The 27,114-nt window shown below is 39.7% G+C and overlaps 1 protein-coding gene across 1 annotated transcript in view; it reads right to left on the reverse strand.

Moving 5' to 3' along the window:
* The window catches only part of CFTR (CF transmembrane conductance regulator), an 86,057-nt gene extending 62,205 nt beyond the window's left edge, over positions 1-23,852 (reverse strand). The window contains exons 1-7 of the mRNA XM_080579309.1: positions 23,656-23,852; positions 12,220-12,330; positions 11,128-11,239; positions 5,016-5,231; positions 4,044-4,133; positions 2,277-2,440; positions 1,663-1,788 (exon numbers count right to left, since the gene is read on the reverse strand). Coding sequence (XP_080435435.1) covers positions 1,663-1,788; positions 2,277-2,440; positions 4,044-4,133; positions 5,016-5,231; positions 11,128-11,239; positions 12,220-12,330; positions 23,656-23,708 — 872 coding nt within the window. The 5' untranslated portion in view covers positions 23,709-23,852. The remainder of the gene's footprint in view (positions 1-1,662; positions 1,789-2,276; positions 2,441-4,043; positions 4,134-5,015; positions 5,232-11,127; positions 11,240-12,219; positions 12,331-23,655) is intronic.
* Between the last annotated feature and the right edge of the window lie 3,262 nt (positions 23,853-27,114).

Raw genomic sequence — 27,114 nt, forward strand, 5'->3', positions numbered from 1 at the left:
TCAGAGGGCATGCAGGTGACAGCCCATATTGCTCCCTCTGAAGCGTCACAGCTACAAGGGGGGAGTTTGCCTGCAGCAGGATGGGCAACCCTGGCAGCTCAAGTCTACCAGAGTACGGCTGCAGTTATATCTAGCTCGTTAAACTACAGCAGATCAAACCAGGTTGCATTGGAAACTGCTAGCACACAGAAATAATTTGGTAACAAATGAGTTATAATTTAGGGCTGCTAAAACACAGGCATGAGTTAACTCAGTGTGTCTCGTCTCCCACCACCCTAACGAGCCAACTGATGGGAGGTCTCAGCAAGCAAAATTAAAATGAAACTCTCACATTCCCAGATTGACCTGTTCTGGTGATGTATTCACCGTGTGACCTTTTGGATCACTTAAAAAATATGGTATTTTGGAGCAAAAGGAGCAGAAGAGAGATACCGTGATCTTATAATATTTCTGTCATTCTTCCATGTTTTTTTTAAAAACTCCGTGCTTAATATGATAACAATTGAACTCCAGCAACACCAAATTCCCTATAAATTATTGTAGAAAATATAAACTGTAAGATTACAGTTCTTTTTCTGTTTTCTGTGACGTCATTTCTACACAATTTACTTACAAGGCATAGTCTAAAATTTCCTAAAAGCAATGCATATGACTAGTGGCACGAGGTAAATCTTAGCCTGGTTCCATCTTAGAACTGGACCTCCAGACCTAGATTAAAACTGAGCTTTCTCAGATGGTTTATATTGCAGATTTTAAGAACTTTCTTATTCTGAAGGTAAAGAGCACTTAACTTTTCCTCCATTGCCTTTCAGAAAGCAGCTGAACGAGAAGGTGTTTGTGTAATAATACCGCTTCATCTCTTTTATTTACACGGTAATATGGCACTTATATTTCTTTTATTTTCTTCTGTTTTACCAATCACACACCTGGCACAGAGTTCTAATTCTCTCTAAAGGACTAAACAAACACACAGTTTTGTGCAGCATCACCTATCAATCAATGTGCCACTTCTCCTCCCTTCCCCCAGGACTCCCTGTCAGCAGCCAAGTCCTTCTCTAGCTCTCAGCTAACTAGCTTAGCTCTTTTACCTGCTTTATGCTTCACGTCTGGTAGTTCCAGTGCAATCTCAATGTTAATTGAGAAGATAGACATTATAAAAGACTATCCACAGACAACAAATGTTAATAGAATTGTACAGAATGAATACGTGAAGCTGTGATCCTTACACAGGTTGTGTGCAACATTTAAAACCAGCTTTATTGCATTTCTCAGAAAATGGCTGCGGAGGACTCACAATGTTTCCTCCACTGCAGAATAGGAAAGTCTGTAAAGCCTTAAGTAACCATCACAAAAGGGCTTTTTATTGTAAGATGAGGACAGGGTTGGCCAGAAACAAACACAGATGCCACAATTGTTTTACCTGCACAAGCTAACCACTGAAATACCATTATAACAGATGAGGAAGCAAATAAAAAAAAAATCTCTACTTGACAAATTGGGAAAAAAAATAACTTCAGTGTGGGAATGCATGGTTAGTTTATGGAGGATTAATATTTGTGTGCTTTACTTCTTAACTAACATGACCACAGAAAGTGTTCGTAGTCACTTTATATTTTTTTTCTGAACACATAAGAAATTTGACCAGCAAATGAAAACACTTACTCACGGAGGCTTTCAATCATTTTTTCCATTGCATCTTCCCAACAATAGGCTTTAACTGACTGTATATTTTCAATTATTTCTGAGGTGATGACAAGTCTCTCGTTGATCTTTCCTGCTCTCTTATCTCTATAAGGTAAAAAGGCAGTAGGTTAATCCTCATCTACTTCACCGTGCATAGTTATTTTGAATCTCATTGTATCTTAAGAAAACTCTTTCCATATATATCTATTCTTAATATGCTTATTCTAACAAAATTATTATGAAGAATGTGATAGGAATTATTAGAAATGGAATAATCACTTTACTAAGGTGAAAACAGAAGCTCTAAAACCATTAATCAAGTCACTAACAAGGAGATTTAATACTACGAAGCATTATCACTGTCAATGCATCACTAAACATGTTAGACCCTTTTGGTTTTTTTTTTAAGTTTAGACATGTGCCGCTAAATAAGTAAAGGCTTGTCCCTACATTTCTGACACATCCAGCATTCTTTGGACACCTCTTTTGTAACAATGCAATAATGAGAGACCTTTAATTAAGTAGTATAAACTTCATAAAACAGCATGTTTCAGGAAAATATATTAAAAAATATTTTAAAATAGTCTCATCACCTGTATTTCATCATCCTTTGTCCCAGCCAGGCTTGGAAAAAGGCCATGACTATTAGAAAAGCAAGTCCAGAAAATGCAGAAGCTTGTAACATATCCCAGAGCAGTCCCATCAGCAGTGCCACTTGTAAAGGTGCAATCCATACAAAATGAGCCAGAGCAAGACCCTGCAGAAGCCCACAGCAGAATAACAATAATAATGAAAATTACAGACTGCTTTGAAAAGTACAAGAAAATGAAGAAGTCATTAAAGTGACACTTTGAAAAATGTAATGAAGGATGGTACAAATATTTCCAGTAGTAAAACAAGTTTATAAAGGAGAATTTGTGATTCTGAGCACATAGCGTTCTGGGTGTTAATAATGATGACAGCGCAGCAGTACGTATACATTCCACACCTGAACTTCGATTTTTGTAAGGCAAAGTTCAGTACACAATTGTCTCTTCACTATGTGCGCACACGAGGAAAAAATCCAGCTTTGCAAAAGTAAACAGAATTTGCTATCAACACTGGCATTTTCAATCACTGCAAGATGGGAAAAATACGTAAACGATTCTTCTAAAAGTGATTTCATCTGATATAGGAGGCCAACATTACTCTGGTGAAGAGATGTCTTTTGTATGAATACAACAAATTCAAAGAAGACTGCTGCCTTCTTCTGCACATTTGCCTATCATTAGATAGATTTTGGATTGAATCCTGTAATCAGGCTGAGAAACAGATCTTGCACAGAGCTCTGTGTTACTGCAGCTACACTACTGCACTGCTAGGGCACTTGGCCTAGTTTGTCAGTGCTAGCTCAAGTTGCTCTATATAGTAATACAGTGCATAAAGTAGATAGGGTCTGTGATGTCAAGTTTCTTGTTTCTTCCATAGGAAGCAAACCTCATACTATCAGTGGGGCAATTATCCATGCAGAACAAAAGCTCACAGTTTTCAGCCTCCAAGCCATTACAAACAATCTACCTCCATGTCTTTAATGAAAAGTTTTGCAGAAGACTTTGGAAGTATTGAAAGTACTGACTGAGCACTGTCACAGGTTGCCCAGAGGGGTTGTAGAGTCTCCCTCAGAGAAGTTGTAGGGTTTCCCTCCTTGGAGATATTCAAAAGCTGCCTGGATGTGGTCATGGGCAACCTGCTTTGATGGCTCTGACTGAGTGGGGAGGTTGGACCTGATGACTTCCAGAGGTCTCTTCCAACCTCAACTATTCTGTGATTCTGTATTGTCTAAAATGAATGTGTTGGAAATGACTCCTAATAGTCTTACATCAACACGTAATTAGATTTTTAAGGAGTGTGGGTAATAGTGACAACAGGGTGCTGAATGTCATCGCTTGTTCAATAGCAGGAGCACCATACTGGCTCACCTTATTAGAAAGATACAGTGGTCAGGAAAAAAAAAAAAAAAGACAGAAGGGTTGGATGAGCAGCTTCTGACTGCTATGAAACCAACTGTGTAACCTAGAGGTTTCCTGGTGGATTCTCACTGCACTGTAAAACAAGAATATTTTTATTGTATATCTAGTGTTTAAGTTTGCTTTACTCATCAGCATAGGAGAAAAAGGAAGATGTATTTATTAGAATGAGCATTTCCATGACCAGATGCCAAAACATACTCTTACGATGGGCTTCATTTTAGGTCTACAATGAACAGTCAGTGCAGTCTGACATTTATTCTCCTTCCCCCCTTAATGATTGCCATGAGTGGTTTGAGGTTTTGCTTTTGTATTTGATGGATCTTTAAGTTCATTAATCAACCAATAACGTACCTCATCAAATTTGTTCAGATTGTTGGAAAGAAGACTGACCAATTGTCCAGTACTTATTTTATCTAGGACTTTGCTTGACAGTTTTAAGGTCTGTAAAAGAAAACAAAACAATTGGAAAATGGCCATGTAACTCATTCCTATCAAACAGAATAAATACAAATTTAAAGAATAGGCAGTTGTACGGTAGTATAAATTACAACTCACTTATCAGCTTCATGCTACAAAGAAAGTCTCATTAAACTTGTTATTTATGTCACTTGAATTTAACGTAGCCATTAAATTGCTTTACAAATATTGATTTATTGACTTAGCCCTTGCTTTCTGTTGCATATTTTATATATATAGATATGTATGCAAATACAAGCTTTAATTAAGCATGCATGCTGTGTGTTGCTGTGCTTCCTCAAAAATCTCCTACTGTGCCTATCTAGACAAATGTTTTTTGAAAGATGTTTTCACAGTGAGCTTTAAAATAGAATAACTAACAGGTTTGTTTAAATTAGCTGGATTTGTTATTGGTAAAAGCAAACACCTTTTAAAATCTTTGGATTTGTGAACATGAAATGCCTCAACTTCTGTTGATTCTTCTTGCTATAGAGAACTCACACAGTATCATTCCAACTCAGTCCCTTCTGTGTTATACTTCTGAAAATACTCCCTAGCCACTAGCATGTTATTTTTCCTTTGCTATACATGTGCATAACAGGAGCACAGTGGTACAACAATTAAGTCATTTCACTACATATCCAGTGAGTCTGAACTCACACAGAGTCTGAATTCAGTCAAAGCAGCTGTAGACATGTATTTAATTCTTTGGACATAGGAAATGGACAGCTGTCAGAAACTGATGTTAACCGTATTACTCTTTTGTGTGCTTTTTGTAACAAAACTACCAACATTTAAAAAAGCTGCCCTAAAAGCTATACAGGGTATAGATAAAAGTTTGGCTTTAAGTGCAAATGAAAAAATTACCTTCTTATAAATCAAGCTAAACAATGCTATTCTTATTTGCATCCCTATATGATGAAGACCAAATATAGAAGGGTGTATGAGCAGTGTTCTCACAAGGAAGAGAAGGCACAAGCCAATGCCCAGGTAGTAGGCTATGGATCTTTCAGAGGAGTTGTCCGGATCATAGGAAGCTATTATTCTTCCCAGCAGAAGGGGCTGCACAGATTTGGTGACTTCCTGAAGATGGAAAGAAGAGAAAATAATTTTGGTCAGGTTTTTTTTATTTTTCCTTTTTTTTTTTTTCCAAAGTGATACATTGTAATTTCAAGACCTACCAACTGAGATTTACACTTAAATGAGGAAGGAGGCTAGCTCTGTTCTCTGTGCAAACCACAGAAATACCCAGCAATCACACAGGAAGAGATAGCTCACTACTGTCTGTGATGCTCCTGCAACTCCACCAAAGCAAATCTAGCTTTTAAATTTTTCTGGTTGTTTTCTACAAAAATGACAACTGAGATATTAGCTTCCAGATTTACTTTCCAGAGGTGTAATGAATTTGCCACATAATATGACTGAATCCAGTTTTGCAGATTAGATCTCCATTTTAGCCACCAGGGAACAGATCTCATTGCATTTTACTGGGCTTATAGGACACAGGAAGACTCACAAGTCCTGAAATGAATACTGAGGTAACACAGGTAAAACTTAAGGTAAATAGGAATAACACCAGAATAGACTGATAAACAATTGGGATCATCCTACCCAACAGTTCTAGACCATTGTATCCAGGGCTGTAATAAAAGCAAGATGAGAGATGTAAATGGTAAGGGAGGTAAGTTTGATAAAAGTCCGAGAGAAACCGGTACCTCCTGCCCAGCCAGCCCCAACACTTCCCATCCCAGGATAAGTAATGTGACAGAGTATCAGAGCAGAAGAGAAAAATGAGGGGTAACCACGCTGCTAAACTACAAGGCATCCAAACGATCTGCCACCATAGCCTGCTGTTACGTATGTCCTCAGACTCCTTTGCTATTGTAATTGAACCCCACTAGTTTTATCTACGCTCAAGTTACATTTCCCTTTCTTCATGCCGTGATCGTTCTTATACTTTCACCCTCCAGCCTCATCCTTTTCCATCTCTTCCTCTTCCCCCTCTTTCCTTCCCCAATTCTTCCACAAAAACTGCAAAAATCATCAGTGTGCTGTGTGTTCTAACAATTTACTTCTGCATGAGCTTCTGAAGTGTATGAAGTATGAATGTAGAAATGAAAAAAAGAGCACATGCAATGTAAAAATGTTCTTAAGAATTTTTACATGTGTCTCCTCATCTTTCTTTCTGTTGTGTCTGTTCACTCTCAGCAGTGTTACTTCAAAAATAGCAAGAAACCATCAAATTCTCTTTTGTATGGGTGTGTTAAGTTCTGTCAAAAATTATTGTCTATGAGCTCAAAAACACACAGGCCACCACACAGAGACACAAAGAGGAGTGAACTGGCACAATTGAGCTATAATTACTGTTTTACAGAGATAAATAGATTGGGAAAATCCCCTTTGTTTTTCCCTTCTCCTTTTGGTCTCTCACACGAGATCAGTCTCAGGTACTCATACAACCTGTACTGTAATCTTTTCTGAATATCATTGTTGGTGAAGTAGATATTCAACACTCGCTTTTTCAACAGAAGAGATGAAATTTTACATCTTAAACAAAATACCTGTGCTATGCACTATTACTTGATTAACTGCAGTTCTGCCCAACAAATGCTGTAAACCTGGAGCCTGCTTTGACAAAGACTTCAGTGTTATCAGTAGGCAAAGGGAGGGGTGTTTATTGAAACACACATGACCCAAGGCAGCTGTGCTTAGACCATATGCATCCAGAAGTGGCAAACCAAAACTCCACAAAAGTCAGAAAATACAAAACAGTCACCTTTCAAGGACAATGCAGTGCTTTTGTACTCTCAGAGATTCCAAGATAAGTTTATATATATATGCTTAAAATAGCAAGATTTTTTTTTTTGTATTTACTCTTATTCCACTGAAAATGCCATGCTCTACTACTGTGTTTGTTGTGACTATAATGGCATTGCATACATACCTAGCTTGCTCCAAAGAAAAGGTGATTTACAGACTAAGGTCAGAAAAATGGCTGGCAATAAGTCAAATTGTTTGCTATCTTCTGCAGAAAAAAAAAATCCACTCATTTACAGTGGAATTTTATTAGCTTATTTTCTGAAGGCACTATTACCCAGTCAACACACAAGTGAAAGCAGAACTAGATGCTTTTCATTTTCCCTCTTGCAACCACAAAATTACCTATGGATATAAGTACGGATGTGTAAACTGAATAACCTGTCTAAAAAAGGAATTGTGCATCAAACAGAAAATCCACTTTTTAGGAGTTGTTTTTGCTTCTCCTGTTCTTGCTCTTCCCTCTGCATTCATCATAGGCCATTGAGAAACTCAAAAAATTCCCCTCACAGAAATCTTAATTAAAAGACCAAAATTCTGACGAGAAATGAGAGTATGACACAAGATACCATGCTACATGGTATCCTGGTCTGGCATGGCTACTCTTATGCAATGAGAACTTTTGAATTATATATACACCCCATATGCTCGATCACTCTGAATTTGAAGACAATAACGCACATCTCTGCTTTTGGCCCAAGAAGTGCCTTGGGACTTTCATATCCCTCCCTGCCCCATTCACTCATACACATGACCTATATGTGAGAACTTCAGGAAATCCTCATTAGAATCCTTTGGGACATGATACTAAAACCATTTCTGAGTTAATGTTAGCAGCAACTTCACCTGAGTGAAAATATAAATTTCATGGGGATAACTATAAGATAAAAATGTAAGTAGAATCAAACTGATCCTCACAGTAAAGTACCCAATTTGCTAGCCAGCATCTTATTAAAAAGAAAGATTCTTGTTTCACCACCACACTATCTTTTCTTTACATTGCAAAACACATCTGCTGATGAGGTGAAATGTGGAAGCTGTTTAGGCCAGCAGGGGAGCAGATACATTAAGTGAACTAACACAACACCACTTATGAGGGAGAAACATAGTACTCTAGGGGGCCAGAGTGCAAGTGTCCACCCTTTAATAACATCATTACCTACAGTGCATGAGGGGAAAAAAGAGAGCCAGAAAAACCACTAGATCAGATGACAGCAAAGCTGTGATTCTAGTTGCAACAACAACTGCACAAACAGCAGGGATGTAAGCGGAGTTTAAAACACATTTTGAGGAAGGTGCTATGGAAATGGCTCAGGGATTAGACAAGGGAAGAGTTGAAAGGAAAGTGAAGTTCAAAAGAATGCACAACTTGATTGCACTTATGCCAATACGGCACAACATCCTGTCCCCATTTAAATTAATGGCAAAGCTCCCATTAATTTCCGTGAGCAGGGCCTGAAAAGAACATCAGCAGCTTTAGCAGACAGTTTTCCTCTTACAGCTTCCAATAAAATGAAGAGCTATAATGAAACCAAGAATTTAAACTAAGATTTAATTCTGCCATGCTTATTGTGAAAGGTGCAGGTTTTGATTTCTATGTGCTGAATTTCACATCTGCAATTTCTTAAAGAAATGGAAAAAGACAACAAACATGACCCAAAAATTCTGTAGTCCCGTTGTTGTTCTGTCTGCAACTGGTCCAAAATTGTACTTGGTTAGAAAAAGTCCACACAGAGAAATCAACTCTGCACATCACACACATGCATGCCCCCAACTATTTTATTTGCATATATTCTGGGAAAGGCTGTTATACTCAAAACTGTCTGCACGAGCCTTCAGACACTGCTTAACTTTTAACAAGAATGCATTACTACAGTAGTTTAGGCTGACGGACTCTGCTTTACATGGCAGGCTATATTTGTAGAACTGCTGTTGTTTTCAAACACAATCCTGACATGAATCAGGAGTCACTGGCTTGGTGTCTATTACACACAAGAGGAAATACGTTAAAAAATTAGCAACAGGAATGATATGACAGGAGCAAATTAGACAGAATTGTGTTGGAGTCTACAGAGAAACGGTCTTGTCCCAGAGAACTGTTGACAAACAAGGTAAAAGATTATAGAGATAAGTGTTATGACAGCTCTGCGCACACCAAGAGACTCTGCCCTAGATAATTAACTGCCATACCTGGAAAAGACAGATAAGAAAGATAATTAACTGATTTGTCAAATTCAGTTCTAGCCACATTGCCACCCATCAGGCCTGTATGATATTTGAACAGCCAGAGGGTGGCCCAAAATTTGACACAGAAACCCCACAGAGTGAGCACAAAATGCACCATAGCCGCCTCTCCTCTCCTTTCTCTTTGTGTGGTCCCTGTAGATGGAGAAGGTAAACAGAGCACGTCTCGTTGAACCAGATCTTCAGCAGTGGCACATTCAGGCAGAGGTGAATGTCAGTCAGAGGAGACCTGCAGCTCTTCATCAGTGACAAGAGCCCAATAAGTTAGAGAGATTTAAGATGGGAGAAAACAAAGTTGGCCTGGAGCTAATTTCTTCGATAACTCTTCTCTACTAGGCAACCATCTTGATTACCCTACTTTTAATCAGAAATTGTGTATACAAAAGGGTGAGTGTATCCACCCAAAAGAAAGAAGCATAAAGTTAAAATGTAGAGAACTTTTTCATGTTAGGTTTTATTTTTGAAATTAAGCCTTGGTGATGAGAAATTTCAGTATTGTTTTGTATGAGCTACATCTGAGGGATAGTCATAATGTGATTAAAAAAAAAAAAGGCCTACATATTTTTTTAATCTGTGAAGAAGCATGACATACTGAGGTATATCCTATGTTTTCTACAGTCAAGAAAGAAAGTAAATGCTGCATCTTAAGGGAAACAATTTCCTTTTTCTTCAGAGTGTTTCTTCCCTTTCTTTAGGCTATTTTATTCTGTGACTCTCATTCTATTACTGATACTCGACACTGAAACTTCAGTGTTGTAGAAACTTACTTAAAAAGCCACACTTACCCGTTGGCGTGGTATTACAAGAGAAAAAAAGCAGCTAGTTTTTCCATAATTCTTAGGGGAAAAATCCATCTGAAGTGCAATTGTAGTCAGTTATTAATTATCTAACTTAAATTAACAGTGATCTACACCAGAATACTTGTATCATAAGAGGAATCATAAGCAAGTTCATAACAGTGATGACAACTCTCTATCCTACTCTTCCTTTCCTGCTTGGGAGAGAGATCATTCAAATGGAAATGAAAGTTTGTATTTCTATAACTTTGTTACTCTCTTATAATAGTTCCTTGGGATACCTGGTAGAAAAGTAGAAAAGATAAGTTCTGTTTCATCGGAAGCAGCATGAACTTCAGAGAAATTTATGAGTTGTTTGACACAAATTTCCCTTCTGCCCAGTTCACAATCTTACTTGAAAGAACAGCTAAACTCTGGCACATTCAACTCTAATGGTGATGGAATTAATTCCTTTCTGTATCAACCCAACCAAAATAAAAATCTGACCTAGAGATCTGTCTCATATCCAAACAAACCACTAACTATATGAGTACATCTGACCACTTTGGGCCATTATATCTGTTATATATATATAAAATATGTATATATCTTATATATTTTACACAGTTACTTATGCAGAATTGTTACCACTACTGAAGACAACTTGTTTTTTTTGAATATGTAAGCCTGAATAAACCATATAGCTATGGAGCTGAGTGATAGTCACTTCGGCAAGATTGACCAAATCATGTGATATTTTGCTGTCTTTTTTTTCTAATGTACATGAAATTTTCTCTTGAAAATTCGTGATAAACTTCTTTTAAAATGTCACTTGAGAAAATAATTACTTAAATTCAGCAGTGATGCAAAAAAATCACATGCTTGCGAGAACATATGCTAGCACCTAGCAATATGTATATTTCAAAGTTACTAATACATGTTTTAAAGATATGAACACGTGATAAGAAAATACTTCATTTAAGAAGGCCCTGAGTATCTCTCTGTACTTACCATCTTTCTGAGCAATATACAGAGCAAAACCTGTAGTTATTCACATAATTCTGTAACAATTTAGCAATCCCTAAGACTTGCATCCACTTCTGGAACACTGAAAGTTTACAAGAAACAAGAACAAATCTTACCCCTAAATATAATAATATTCCATAGAACATAAATTTCCAGAAAAAGCATCGTCGAAGAGCATTAATAAGCTTGGGCTTTTTCTTTGAAGTTGCCAGCTCTCTGTCCCACTCTCTGAAAAGAAACCAAAAAACAAGACCATTAAGTTGTGTGAGCAAATACATGGGTCTATGGCTCCGACATACTTCAATTCACTCAAGTATATCCAAGGAGATTTAGCTAAGGTGAATAATGAAACAAAGCTTTGCAGAGACCCTGAAGACCTGGTCCTCATTGACTTGATAGATCAATAAAAGTTCAAATGTAGTTCAGCCACATATTTGGCAGTTTTAAATACTCAGCCATACATCACCCTGCAGGGAATTAATTCATGAAAAGGTCACATTGTATGTTTTAAAGAAACCTGCTGTACTTAAGACCAACGCACAAATAATAGGCAAATAAATGCTTTGGAGCTCTTCCAGTCTGCAGAAAGAAAACACCAACAAAGCGTCAAAAATGTGACTTTCCTACCGCATAGCCTTATGTTAATCTGTGCTGCTAGGGCAATAACTTTGTATTCAATAGTTGCTAACTAATCAGAAGTAATGCTATATATAATAAGCATATGCTTAGTCAAAATTCAGCTCACAGATTAAAGCACTCCTAAGAATTTAATCAGTCAACACTTTTCTTCATTTTTCAACAGAATATTAAATAACAAGAATATTCCATTTATACATTCTTCTCTGTGTCAAAATGCATTAAGCACACCAATACTCTCAATACTTTTCACCAGTTTTGAATATGTATGTCACACTGCACTTAAATTTAATTGGATTGGCATAACCATGGAGATGTGAACTGCCCCAGAACATCAGGAAAAGCTGTGCCAGAGGATGAAGGAGAGGGACTGAACTGAAGCCCTTGTATTGTGTGCATCAGGGATCCCAGTCAGCTCCAAAGGACAACTGAATGCCCTTGTTTGCTGAATGAAAGCCAGTTAATAGACACCAGCTTGCGCCCAATGTTATTTAGACAATTTATCCAAAAACTTCTTGATGAAATTTCCAATGTGATTCTTGAAACAAAGTTAATCCATGAACATTTCATACCTTTCTAGTTTTTCAGAAAGATTATCAGCAGAGTCCGCAGAAGGAATTTGATAAATATCCGACAATTCCAGTCGTTGTCTGTAACCTTTTTTCAGAATTGGCTTTGTCCATCTAAGCAGAAAAAGAAAAAGAAAAAAAAAGAAAAAAAAAAGAAAAAAAAAAAAGATGACTGTTTCTGGGGTTAATTCTGAAGCTGCATTGTCTTGCCTGAACATTTGGTCCACAACACCTATGTGTGATGGCATAATACAGTACAGCTCTGTATCATATTTACTAAACTGCATGTACAAATGTAATGTTAAAAGAATAATTGCAAAATCACTTCACTTAATTAGTTTTGGATTTTGATTATACCCCAAAATGCCTATTTAATCAGTACGAGGCAATGAGCAGGGCACTGAGTTCTTTGTACTGTATTTGCAAAAACATACCATGTCCATTTTAATGTTAATTTCAAAGTTATAGGTTGTGTGAGACTCAAGTCTATAATCCCCATAATTCAGCAGAATGCAAAGATATTTCCCAAGTGAACAATTATATCACACCCACTGTGAAGAGAGTATGCTTTAAGAAATTGGAAAATTATCCTTCTTTTCTGCAATCATACTATGGTTTCAGACAAATCATATGGGCTTAGCTTAGTCTTTGACACCACTTTAGCTGAGAAATAACACACGATTCACAGTGTGCTATAGCAAAGCCAGCTATGAGAATCCACTTTGGAGAACTATTGGTAAAACATCCATAAACTTCACCAGTACTGGAAATAGGGACCAGAGTTTTCAGGGATGTAATAAAATGGATTAGCAGAAAACTTCTGAATTTAAAATAATACTATTATGTGAAAGTCATTGTCAGCCATTGCACATGATAAACCAGGTACAAGATGGCAAAAAGGACCAGTTGCTGTTGACTTTGTGCACGTCACATGTAGAAATGGCTAATCCCTGTCCTTCAGGAACTGCAGCTCTCATTGACTGTCTTCATCAGAAGTTCTGTATACAGAGATATATTTTGGCAATGATAAAATAAGTTATGGGACACTAAACCAGTACTGCAGCTAACGCAAGTGAGCAATAGTACTTCCTAAGCAACCTCTTTAATTCTCAATTTTGTAGTTAAGTAATAACCTTGCTGAGCTCCTTAATAATGCTTTGAGACCACAATAAGCAATTACCAAATTGTCTTGACAAAAGAGAAATTCTTTACAGTTTTCATCCTTGTATATATTTAACTGTCTGTACTTATCAATGCAGCCTAAATTATGTGCCCCTAAATCACACCCCTCTCCTAAGTCAACAAGTCACTTTGTGCATTCCTTGTCCTCATATATCTGCTCACCAGAGCAGCTGCACCTACAGCAGATGAATTCCTCCAGCCAGCTACAAGAGCAGTCCTGACACCTTCCAGGGATCTCCTGGTCTGCAGCCAGGTTTCTACCACAGTCTACGGCATGTTCACCTCCCAGCTGTCCTGGCCTTACTTGCATGTCCCACCCTAGCTAGATGTGGCCAACCATGAGCTGTGCCAAGTGGCCTCAGGCGTGAGTGCTCATAGTGGGAGGAGTTGGCCAATTGCATGGTGTCTGTCTCAAGACTGTCTTTCAACAGCAGCTGTCAAGAACCGCACAAGACTGTATATATTTAATGAAAAAGAATGTACCAGAGAGAGAATATATGAATATCTCCTACAAACAAATTTTTGCCAGGTTCTAATAGCATCCAGTTTACCATTATGCTTTTGATTTCTTGCAAAGTTTTGAAATGCAAACTGGCTATACATTTATTTTAACTGCCAATATCATCTGTATTTATCTTTTTTTTTTAACAACAACTGAAACACCTGAATCAGAGTTTGTTAACCAATGTGCTTCTGCTATTTTTAAGCTTAATAGAAGCGATTTGCCTGCATTAATTCCAAGCTTTTTTTCTTTTCATGTCTACAGAGAACGACAAATTTCTTTTGAAAGGAAGAAAGCAAGAAGGAAGGGAAACAGATTGGCTTTAGAGCATTATGTTAGCAAATGCCACCGGATTACTGGCTGGCATTTAACGAACTCTTTCACAGAGAAGCCTGTAGTGTTGTCAGAGTTTTGCCACTAACTAGGAATGTTATTATGGGTACACACACATGAAACCCAGCAGGGGACAAGTTTCAAGGGTGTATGGTAGGAAAGAAGAAAAGAAGGAAAACAAGTTCCACCTCTATATTAATTGCCTGGTAGCAAAAAATACCTTATGAGTTTGATATATAAATATCATATACATAACATACCATTTGAAGTTCTCTTTGGTTAGATTTCTAATGACTATCTCTTTATCATTTACTTTAGCAATATATAATAGATTTGTTATTATAGCTATTTCTTTCCCTAGCAGTCTCAACCCACGCAAGCAAATTGTAGGGATAGGACAGATGTCTTTGGCTTCCCAGAGAGTATTAACACACACTGTTGACTCGTCAATAGGATTTGACTCTCCCTTTAGGCTGCTTTGCGTGGCACCGAAGACAGAAGGAGCCTGTGTGTTGCTAAGCCAACCACATGGTTCTTCCTCTGGTGCACAGGAATTCCCCAGGGACCTGGGACCCTCTCTCAGACATGAAGAGCATGGCACAGTAGCAGAGCAGTGGTGCTACGCTGCTCCAGGACAGTCGGGCATGTTGTGCCTGATGCTGTGTAACCTAAGGTGTTTGTAGAGCCACTAGTGCCTACTGACTGTAGGAAAAGACTGATAAACCACATAGATCTCAGCCATTCCCAAAGGTTCAAACCAGACCAGATGCTACAAGAGGTTCTCACTCCAGTCCTGTCCCAAGGGATGTCCATCGCTCCAGCAGCAGCACAAATTGCAAAATGCACTTTATGTTATACGGGAGGTGGCAGCTCTACCACACTTGAAATGTGTTTACAGCACCAAACCCCTCCTCGGAGCATCCTGCAACACAGCCACACAGGGTGGACCCAGCTCTACATGGCCCTTGCTACCAGGTGGGACAACCCAGCGCACCTGCAGCACACATCTGCTGGGCACCATGGCCTAAATCCTGGGCCTTGTTGCCCTCAGCAGAGCAGGGTTGCAGTTATTTTGCTTCAGATGGTAACCTGCTGAAATAATTTTCAGGGTATGTAGCCTGCTATAGTAAACTTCCAGCATTTTCTCCTTTAAAAAGAAACAAATGTGATGTTCTGAGATAAATATTAACACATACTTATTGTAGGGCTCCAGCAACAGAAGGTAAAAACAGATCCTATTCATTTCTGTTTTCTTTGTTGTTGTTTTTTTTTTTCTTTTTATACAGACCATCAAAATTAAAATTTAGATTTCTTCACTAATAAACACTTCTTTTCCGCGAGGAGTTATTTGACATGAAAAATATTTAGCTGCAATATCATTGACTCTGCCACTAGCTGTGAGCAGCACCGTTTTAAGAATAATTGATGTTCTGCTGAAACCCCAGGATTTCAATAGCTAATCTTAATTAGTATTACTCCACAGCAACTCTTTGGAAAGTCTTGCATTTTTTGTCTGTTTTTTTTTTTTTCCAAAGTGGTATTTAATCAGATTATTATCTAATCTCTAAATGTTTTTGATATTCAGTCTTTTAGCAGAAATGCAATATTTTTCCTTTCAGTTAATAACATAGCCAAAAATCTTTCAGTTTTTGAGGGGAAAAAAAGTACACAAGAGGTATGAAGGTATTTAAGCAGCGTAACATATAAGGGTAAAACACGATCAGCATATTAAAGTCTGTCAACTGTTTGGATACCAAAATCAAGTGTAATATATGCCTCAAATATTTCTTTAATAAAGCTATCTCATACCATAGAGGTGATGATGTGCTACAAACAAGGTTTGCAACAGTTTCAAAATATACCTCCAGTGACAGTGTCTAGGAGATAATGTTTCTTCATTTTCATTCTTTTTCTGTTGTATATGCCATAGCAAGAATATGAAAGAAAGGGTTTTTCTTTTCCTACTCTTTTAAAGACACTTAAAACAGGTAAAGAACATTGAAGACAGTCTGTATCAACAAAATTATTGCAGAGCTGTGCTATTCATGACTGAGCTGAATTTGAGGAGCTCCCAGATGTGTCTCCCAGATGTGTCACTAACGTAACAACACCTATCTTAATTCAGTTTAGCACTCCATTGTTTTAGCCATGCATTTATAGATTCGTAATAAATTAGCAGGAAATTGCACCTTGCATGCAATAGCCCCTTCCAAATCTGTAATTTGTTCCAGCATCAGCAAATGACATGTGATCAGTGGTAAACATCTCAAATTGAATAGATTTGTGGCAATTTGAACAGGAAAGGGGAAGGAAATTACTTATTTAATATGAATACTAACTATCAACAAGTAAATTGCCACTACAATGATATGTAATTAATGCGGAGTTGTAGGCTGCCTCTCTTACGACTTGCTTTTTGCCATCTTCTCTGCATGCTGCATCATATGTTGCTGCCAGTCTTCAGTCTGACTCTTCCAAATTAATGAGAAAATATCTCACATCTCCCAGTTTCCAAAATGATCTTGGACTCTGAGCAAAGCAAAGCTGGTGGTATTTGGGTGTGGTTTTTTTTGTTTTGTTTGCTTGTTTTTGGTGTGGTTTTTGGTTGGTTGGTTTTTAGTATTTGTTACCTCCAGAGAAATAAAAGCATCCTAGATTTCAAAGACTAACCTTAAACTGAGTTAAACTGGAAGAAGTTAAAATGAAAGATCGGATTGACTCCAATACAATAAAGGTTCACATTCTTTACTTTAAAAGTTGAAAAAAGTTTATAAAAAGAAAAGTACCAACATTAAAACACAGCATGAGAATATACCTGGAACCAAGTACCCTTCCCAGCTGTCACTTGGGATTTTCTCCTAAGGCACAACCTTGCCCATGGAGTTAAGGCAACGGTTCTGCAGCAAGCCACTCAAGCACTGCCTTCCAGGAGCAGTGTCTTCTCCTGCCCACCCTCTCCCAAAGGAAGGATGCTTTCCTGTATCTGACAGGCAGGAGGGTTCTGGTTTCAAAGGAAAAACAATTATTTTCAAAATACGTCTTAAGCACCTACTTATTCTCTTGTAATTTTGGAGCTTCATGACACGTAGCTTCGGTTTAGCTACTTGGCTGACTCCTAAAATGCTCATGGACTTCCTTTTGCTTATGTGAGACTTTGTGATACATAAACACAGCCTGTGAGCTCTTGGTCATGTAACCAGGCTTACCCTTTCTCCCATGGAAGGCAGTTGAAATGCATCTACAAGCTTACATTGTAAAATATGTAATGCCAAAGTCTTCTTAGCTACTACAGTTCAATCAGATCTTTGATTTACTTACTTATTTTAGAGGACATGCTGGGACACATTATTATCCAGAGTTAGGTCTGGCACCAACCTGCCCCCAGAAGCACTGTAACTACATGCATATGTTGCTAGAAAAGATATATATATATATTTTAATAATAATAATAATAGCAACCTGTAGAACTCTCCTGCAATAAGCAGCACTAGTCTCGCCAGTTTGAAAGTTAGCACAAAAAATTTAGATAATCAGAGACTGAAACTCTTTTGCATGAAAAATGTGATAACTGCTTCCTATAGAAATATCCTGCAATAATATTGCTATACCCTTGAGCAACTGAAATTCTGGATAGGAGATCTCAAGCAGTCTCCATTTGCCAACTCCACCACATGCTCCCAGGACAAGTTAATTTTTGCGCACCCCTCTTTATTCTCTACAGAACTAATAAGCAAACTTATTTTTAACCCATCCCTTGTGCTATCTACTTTGACCTTAAGATCTTCAAAACAGGCTTCATTATTAAATGTTCTGCAGTGTCTAATAAAATAGACTTCAAATTTCTATTAGGGTTTCTAGAAACCTCTGTAATAGAAGCAATAAATCTACTTTCTATGTCAATGCCTAAAGTATTAAAAACAGTAATTCAATGATTTGGGTGGATTATTCTCTATCCTACTAAAATCAAATAAGCATGGTGAAGGAGAAAAGGTATAGGCAGGCCTGCAAGTCTTTCAAAGACCTGACCATTTCATTTTGAATATTAAGACTAAGTTGTTTTTTTTTTCATGCAGAATAAAAAGCTTTACGTGTACTTCAGAGACTCAGATGCAACTTGCTACAACAACTGTGCTTTAGAAGTAGAAAACACCCAGAGAAGGGTGCTGTGCTACACTAGGTTTGCACTTATGCTAGTTAGATCAAAGATGCAGTACCAGGCTGAGAAAAGGGCAGATTTCAACCTTATTTAATAGAAAAGGCATTCCTGTGGCTAAGTGATTTCAGAGTAGGAGAACAACCTACTTTCTTCAGTCCTCTTCAAGCTTCATATTTAACTTTGGAAATATTAATAGAATTCAAACTTCCTAAAGAAGCCCAAAACCTGCACAGATGTCAACCATCTAGGGGATGACTTTCCAAAGTACTGAAAACTCACAGTTTCAAACAGGTGTGAAGGGTGAACAGACCAGCATGTCCCTAGGGCAATGACTAGGCAGCCCCATGGCACCATAATCTATGCTGCAGCTGCATCTATGTTTGATATTCACTAACGGACAGGATTTTTGATTACCTGGGATCAGTGAAAGCCAAGTCCTCAGGACTAGACCCAAAACAGGCCTTAAGAATAGACCTTAAGAAATTTGCCTTATGTGTCTAAGTGTCTAAGCTAGCTGTCACAGCAACTGAGACATCACACTGCAGGATTCAATCCACCTGCTCGTAGCTGCCAGTGTGCACAGTACCCTCTTGGTATTAATTCTTAAATTACATGGCTCAAGCATAGGATGGGGACCACTTTTCAGCCACTGTGTCTCACAAGGTGAAATACCTTCTGGAGTAGGTCTAGCCTTAGCTCCTTTTTTGTGTGAAATGATTCAGACTAGTCCTCATGAGAATGCCTTTTCTAATCAGAAACTAATTTGGTAAAGGCACCCTCAAACATTACTTTTGAAAAGGTGTCATTGCAAATAATAATAATAATAATAATAATAATAATAATAATAAAATAAATTAAGAATAAATTAAGCTAGGAAGAGTGAAAGAATAACTATGACTAGAACTCATGGACCAGGTACTCTCAAAACTTACATCCTGGATTACCAGAAGACATTTAACAGACTTCATAAAATGTCCCCTTAGAAGAGAAATCAGGACTTACTTGCAAACAAGTTTCTTACCCAGCAGACTACAGAGACACTTTTGCTCTTGTGCTTTAAACTGAGCTTAAGAGAGAGAACTAAAGTACTTTCAAAAGGAGGGACAGACACTATCCATACACTGGTAACTAGCCCTACCTCCCAGAAGACATTAGAGGGAAGGACACGTTGAACTGAATTTGCTTTCCTATGCCTCTTAGGGCACACACAGCAGAAGAAGAAATCCAACACATATCCCCATCACACTACATTGCTCTTGGAACCAAGGGATAGCCATGTGAAAAGATGTTGAGTTACTTTCTGTCTGGTTTGGAAAGAAAAAGCAACTAGAGGAGACCTGCTGGACTGAGCCCATGAGAAGGCAGAGCATGAAGATGGCTTGGTTTAGATTGCTCATCTGGATTTAATGATAAACATGCATTGAACTACTCAGTCCTGCTGAGACAGTTGTCGTATTGGTATATACCAAACCAAAAGTATATGCTTAGAGAGTTGGACAGGAGCATAAGAATTGCCTTTTGTGAACTTGTATTTAAGTATCTAAACTTGGATGTCAATAAATAAATAAATAAATAAATAAATAATCAGAATTGTCCCAAAGTTGCAGCCACTTCTGATACTCCAGTGATAAGTGTTTCCAGTACCCAGCCATAAATGAATGATATCCGCATTAATTAAACCATAATGATACTTCCTGACCTCAGCTAATCTACAATAAAACCAGGTCACTTCAAAGTACTCTGACTTGTTTGCAACAAGCGTTATGGCCTTGACCCTGCAAAACCCTATGAACATATGCAACCTTGTTACATAGACAAGAATGAAGCTTCCCAGCAAACATGAAGCTAAGCACATAACCATCTGACTGCTTCTACATAAAAGTTTATTTTCTTCAAACAAGACAAAAAGTTGCCAGTGCACAGAAAAACCTCTTGCATGTGTTTTGGAATGAAAGAGATTAACTTTTTAAATGTAATAAGGAAAATAAAATAAACCAACAAAAAAACAAACAAACGAACAAACAAAAAGAAACCCTGAAACCCCAAACACTTAATAGCTAGGGGGTTCTAAGTGTCATACTAATAGAAGATCTCAAACCTCTTGTCTTCATATCTCATTTCTGAACCATCAAAATTCAGTTTCTGAAACAAAAACTGTTCAAATTTTAGGATGAAATTTGGTTTTAGTGTCTAAATACTACCACCACCACCCCCAAACAATTCTCCTTTTTGCCCCATCAGTCTAGGTGATCTTGAAAATCCAGCAAAATGGCAAAAAAAGATACTACTCCTTGTATACACATGACAGTGTCTCACCTTTCAGCAAAATGAAATAAGAAAGAAAGCAAACAAACACAAAAAAAAAACTACAAAACACTGAAACATGTTTAAATTATCCACTTATGAGCAAGTACCTCCATTCTGATTTTAATACATTCAGACCTATCCCTCTAGCCCAAACAGGACACGTAATCGAACAATAAAACCTTGTCAACAGGTTTATAGACATCAACATCAAGAAGCTGACAATACATCATAAAATATTAAATAAATATTAAATAACGTTACATTTATCCACAAGATTTCCTGAAATGATAACTAATACATTAGTGTTACTTTTACTAAAGTGGCCTTCAACTTATTGCAGTTTATTCAGATTGATAATTCACAAATGATACCACGGGAACTGACTAGATAAGTTACTTCACTAAAGCCTTCATCAATGCTCGTCTTGAGAGCAACTATTCTATCATTGGAAAAAGCAACTTTTTTCCATACACACCCCTTATTTCAGATAAAATGCCCTTGAGCTCTGTCTCATGTTTTCATGGATCCAAAGTGTATACAATGTAGGCATGTCCTGAAGTTCTTTACTAAACAGCACCAGTTTCACAAACTACTGAAGTGTGTACGTTCAGTTAAAACACTGATAAAATATTCTGACATCTTAGAAAACCTTGTTCCAATCTAACTCATTAATCACTACCTTGTGGGTGTTTCCAGTTGAGTGGACAGGTCTCCTTGCTGATATGTAACAAATACTTCTGTCTTTGTGAAGCTCATTACAGAAAACATACTTCAAAGCACTATACAATTCTTACACCTTGATGAATTTTTGCTCTGGGATAGCTTACCTTTTAATGATCTTTAGCATTGATCCTAATCTATCTCTGATGAGACAGAAACTGATGGAGTCCTTGAGGACTGAAGCATTTTCAAACAAGCTAACGTCTCATAGCTACAAATAATGCATGTTTTAAAAATGTATATTGATTTACATGTTTATTTGTAAAAGAAAGCTGTTCTTTCTGCCAGTTTGGCTCTAATACATTTTCTTACCTTTTGGCTTTCACTTTTGATATTTTTCAAGTATTTCATGTAACGTTTGCAAGAAAAAAAGGCATTCGCAGTGTATTTTTTAAAGTACAAGTAAGCATACACTTTGTAATTAACAAAAGCATATCATTCAGAATGTATTAGAATTACATTAGTCTTTATAGAAGTTTCCATACAATTTTGGCTGTTCTTACCCAATGAACAGACCGTGTACTTTAATAGATTGATTTTTCTTTGAAACAATGCTACTACCAAGTTTTGTAAATACATTTATCTGGTCTAGTCAGTATTGACCATGATTATCTCTTTTACTTCGTGTATTAGTTATTACCACTTCATTTACAGTAAGGTAGTTGGTGCAATATCACACATCATGCATGAGGTGTTTGATTCAAATGCCATTTAATTGACTTTAAGACTTGGATTTTAAAAGACTCCAGATCAGACCAAAGGATGGTTAATCATGCACTCACTGCGCATGAACTGTGTCTAGTTTCGGCCATGGGAACTTTAACTAAGGCAGGAATCAGAAATGTTTACTTTAACCAACTGGGATTTTTTCTCTACCCCTTCCCAGCTTCTAGGAGAGAGCTGACAGAAGCTTTACAGAGAAATGTAATGAAACACAACAAGTGGCTCCATGACCAATGAAGTCAGTATGCAGCCTTATTTCCCATGGATTTGTATCTTAATACTTGACAGGAGAGCTAACTGAAGCTTCTTTTACGGAGAATTTATACAAGTTTACTCCCATCATCCACAGGCTCTGGATCTAACAGCACATGAGAGCAGGTAAAGCTTCTTTCACACCGCAGCATCTGTAAAGGACAGCCCTAGGATGCTCTCCTTTACCTGGATGTTTGTAAAATCCCAGAAACCAGTGAAGTTTAGGATCCTTCCCCACTATCACATCTGGCTAAAAGGGAGCAAAAGGACTGAATTTGGGGGAGGCAGGCAAAACGAGCAATTCATAAAGACCACTTCCCTTCAGAAATCTTTTGGAACAAAAAAGAAAAAAAAAATGACCTAGACCAATCTGCTGAAGAGGAAAGTCATCCCAAAATGTTTAGAAAGGGAATTAAAAGCCCTCAGTTACTCGGCCAAAGCCCTCGTGCCAATGTTATGGTTTTATATCACGTGCTCCCGTTTCAGTCACTATGTTCGTGTTTTGCCCAAGATTTCCTCCCTCCCCTCAGCGCTGCCTGAAAGACCCTCGAGTAACAACAGGGGGAAAGCAGCTCCCAGGGGAAAGGGCAAAAGTGATGGCATGTGGGCTGGAGCCAGCCAGCTTGCCCTTTCCAGCTGGCAGTGCTGCTCCTAGCAAGGTGATGCAGAAGGTGTTTGGGTCTCTATACTGTCTTTTAAAGCATGTTGTGCACTGGTGCTGGTGTTGACTCCTTCTCTTTTTCATTCGAATTTATGGAAAAGAAAAGGTGCCAGGGACTTGACTTGCAAGAGGAAGCTTTGGAGGCTTACAGGGAACTATTGCCACTAAATCTTGCATTGCTGAGCCAACGCTAAAAACCCGACGAGGCACAGAGGAGGAACCCCAGCTCGGGGAGCAATCCCCCCACCCTGCCCTCGTTCTCACCCTGCGCAATGAGCTAACAGATCAGCCAGTTGAGCAATTTACCAAAGGTTGCTCAAATTGGGTCATAAATTAATTTCTCGGGGACCGGGGAGGCTTTATGACACCTGACAGACGAAGCCCGTTCAGGTGCCAAACCGCGGCGGGGACACCAGCAAAAAGAGGAGGGGAACGGAGGGGGAAACCCCGACCCGACACCGCCGGGGATCCCCCCGGGCTCGGACCCCTCGCCGGGCAGGGGAGGGGAGGCCAGGGGTGGGGAGGCCAGGGGAGGGAGGAGAGGCCAGGAGGGGCCAGGGGAGGCCGGGAGAGGCCAGGGGACCGCGGCGCCGGGGCTCCCACCTGAAGAAAAGTTTGGAGAAGATGTTCGCCTTCTCCAGGGGGGACCTCTGCATGGTGCCCGCTGGGCTGCGCCGTGCCGGGACCGGCGGCCGCCAATTGCTCACGCCTGGCTCGCCCGCTCCGCTCCGCTCCCGGGGCTCTCCCACCTTATCCGCTCGGGCCGCTCTGATGTCATTGCCTGCCTCCTTCCCCTGCCCCTCTCCCCGCCTCTGCTGTGCCCAGGTTCAAAAGCGGGAGGGCTGGGGAGCCGGCCCGCGCTCTGCCTCCTCCTTCCTCCTCCTCCTCCTCCTCCTTCTTCCCCGCCGCGCCCGGCCCCCACCCGAGCGGGGTCTCCCTCCGTCCCGCAGGCACCTCGGGACCCCCCTGCAGACACCCAGCACCCCCTGACCGGAGCCCTGCTGGCAGCCCCGGCTCCAAAGCCGCCCCCCAAAATCCCAGGGTGGGCACCGGCACCGGGCCGGGGGCAGGTGGGGAGCAGGGAGCGCTGCCGCCCGCTCCGGGACACACGTGCTGCGATGTTTTTTTCAGGTTTTCCTGCAGGCACAGCTACTCGAAGCTCAGGGGATGGGAAAAGCGCATCCCGCCGGGGCTCAGCCTGAAGACCCGGGTGCAGTCGGGGTTTCGCAGCGTTGTGTGCGCGCTGTGCAAACAAAAGCCCTGCTCTCAGAGACAGCATGATGGAAAGCACGCTTAAAGGAGAACAAAGATGTCAAGAAGCAGGAACAAGAACTCGTGATTTAATGCTGCAGGCCGGCTGATTTTATTTAATGCTTTAAAGTGCCATTTACACACCCGGTTTTTCTTTCACTTCTGTGACTTAAAAAATATCGCTGGAAGAAGGTCACGCTTTCCTAAGCACGCAGCTGTTCCCCTCCAAGCTGGTTCTTTAAAGAGGCAAACATGCTACCCCGTGGTCCTACAGCTTGCACCACAATTAAACCGAACTCTTTGCAAACTTTGCAGGCGTTTCCATTTCACCGCACCCCGCCGCGGTTTCACACGGGATTCCTTTGCCTTGGCAGTCCTCCCTCGGGGGCTGCGGGCAGCCAGGAGGTGTCCCCTGCCCCGGCACAGCACCGGGCTTCTTTGCGCCCCCCATGGCCCCTTCCCGGCTGGGATTTCCCGGTGACAAAGCCGGCAGGCAGCGGCACGGAGCAGGCAGGGCTCCAGGAGGCTGCTCGCACTTCGCCGTGTCTTCAGGCAAGGCGCGGAGGCAGGAGGAATAAATCCACCCGGGTTTCGGCACGGGATCCCTTCGGCATCCTGCCACCTAGCGGAGCCGGCCCCCGGGGCCCTGGTGATGAGGGGACAGCCGGCCATCCTTCCAGCTCCTCCTAGGGTGCTGAGCTAGGAGGGGAGGCGAGGACACGCATCCCTCCTTTGCAGGGCACGGGGCGAGGCTGGGAACCCCCTGCTCCTATCGCCTCGGAAGGAAAGTCTTCAGTCGGACCCTAACAGACTGTGAAATCCTCTCACTCGGTTAAAAAATGGAGGAACCAGAATTTAAAGGCGTCCTGGACACCAGATGATCTGAGCAATATACAACCTGCCACGGACTCTTCTCTTTCTAGCCTTGAGATTTCCGGTGCACGTGAATAAGGCAGAAACTGAGCAAGGGGTTAGGCTTTTCTGTAATTTGCATTAGAAAGTGAGGCATGTTAATCATATAAAACCTTTCGTGGGTCAAGTCCAAACTGCTAAAAATGTCAGTGGCTAGTGGATACTATTTTCCATAAAAATATGGCCCCTGTTGCTATTACCACCAGAGATGACTTATGAGCATTTGTAGTAAATTTGGGACTAACAAAGACACACCTTCAGTCATTGCTGATGATCACATTTTTTTATGTGAAAAATTCCACCATCTTTCATATGACGAACTTTCTAGGTCCCTAAATTCAGCTATTTCTCCTTGAAGCTTTGAATGGCTCCTAAAGTACCAGCTAGAGACCTATTCTGCACCACCAAGATCCCTAGAAGTGACTGCTTCCCTGCTCTGTGATCTGACAGGTGGGCAAATAACTTGGCTACTTTTACCCCCTGCACTCATAAGCCCTTAACAGGTTGCATTTTACAGGATTGTTTCTTGACATTTTTCTCTTGAATGTTTCTTCAAAATTTCTACCAATACGTTTCCTCACCCCCTTCCCCCCCTTTTATTTTTAACATTTTGTGGTTTTGTAAAAACGATTATTCATAACCTTCTCAGGGATGTTGAAGATACTCCTGCTGATGTGAATGTGAAACTTGCCATTAGCATTAGTGTGAGTAGGAATAAACTGTAATATTTCTGTTCTCTCTAGGGACTGAAATACCTCCACGTTTAGTATTATCTATGAATTCAATTTACTTGATCTTCTTTCACTTCTAGAGAAACACAATCTGCTATGACAACAGCTACTTCAGCCTTTCATTGCATCCACAGCAAACATCTGTCTAATTTTACCCTGTATTTCTGAAGTCACACACATTGGAAGCAGACCATTTCATTCATTTCACTTTGAAAGCAACTTCAAGCTTAACCCCAGGGGCTGTAGCCCAGCCTCCCCTCTGCCCTGGGGTACACGTTCCCATTCCCACCCATGGCCACCAGACCTCACGTGACACTGCTAACTCAAACCTCAAGTTTTTCATAATCTTTTAATTAATGAGGAAACATTTTGGCTGCGATATTTCATTCAACTCAAAGCAGTCGAGTGTATTCACCAGATTTGTTTTTGTTGAAGCGGAGGACTAGATCCGCAAACCTTACAATGGTCTTTCCCTCAGGCTTTCCTGTGCCCAGCTGGACTCCAGCATGCCTGGGTTCACTTCCTCATTCCATGTGACTAAAATAATGGCTGGAAGCCTTGGCTCGAATCCCCTTGGATGAATACTGTAAGACATGGGTCAGGGATACCTTCTTAACATCTCTTGTGAGATGGCTCAGCCTCCCCTGCCATCCACCTGCTCCTGGGGACCTGAGAAAGTGGTCTGGCTGACTTGTTGCAAGGTATGGTTTTACTTTACCCAATAGGTTTTGGTTACAATAAATAAATAAATAAATAACTACACTGTCTCTGAGCTGCTCACGTTTTGAGACAGAGATAACTTTACAAAGGTTCAAAACAGTGAAGCAGTAACAATTAAAGAACTTTGTCAACTAGAATTGTAAGTATATATATAATTTAATGTTCAATAAAAGCCTTCTACCTAATGGCTCACAAGTTTCTATTTTTAGTTGCTCAAATCCCCAAAGTACTCTATCTGTGGATAAATTAGCAAGATAGTGCATTTCATATTGCTTATCAGTTTTAGCTTATACTACTATGATTTCCAGAGACCTTCTCCATTCCTAGGAAGTATAAAGAAAACTGACTCATAACCAAGAAAAAAAAAAAAGCTACAGCAGCATTCCTTTTAAAAAGATATATATATATTAACAGGAATTTACCAGGTAAATAAAATTTGAGTACCTGT

The sequence above is a fragment of the Anser brachyrhynchus genome (assembly GCF_964034855.1).
Source record: "Anser brachyrhynchus genome assembly, chromosome: 1".
Classification (NCBI taxonomy): Eukaryota; Metazoa; Chordata; class Aves; order Anseriformes; family Anatidae; genus Anser; species Anser brachyrhynchus.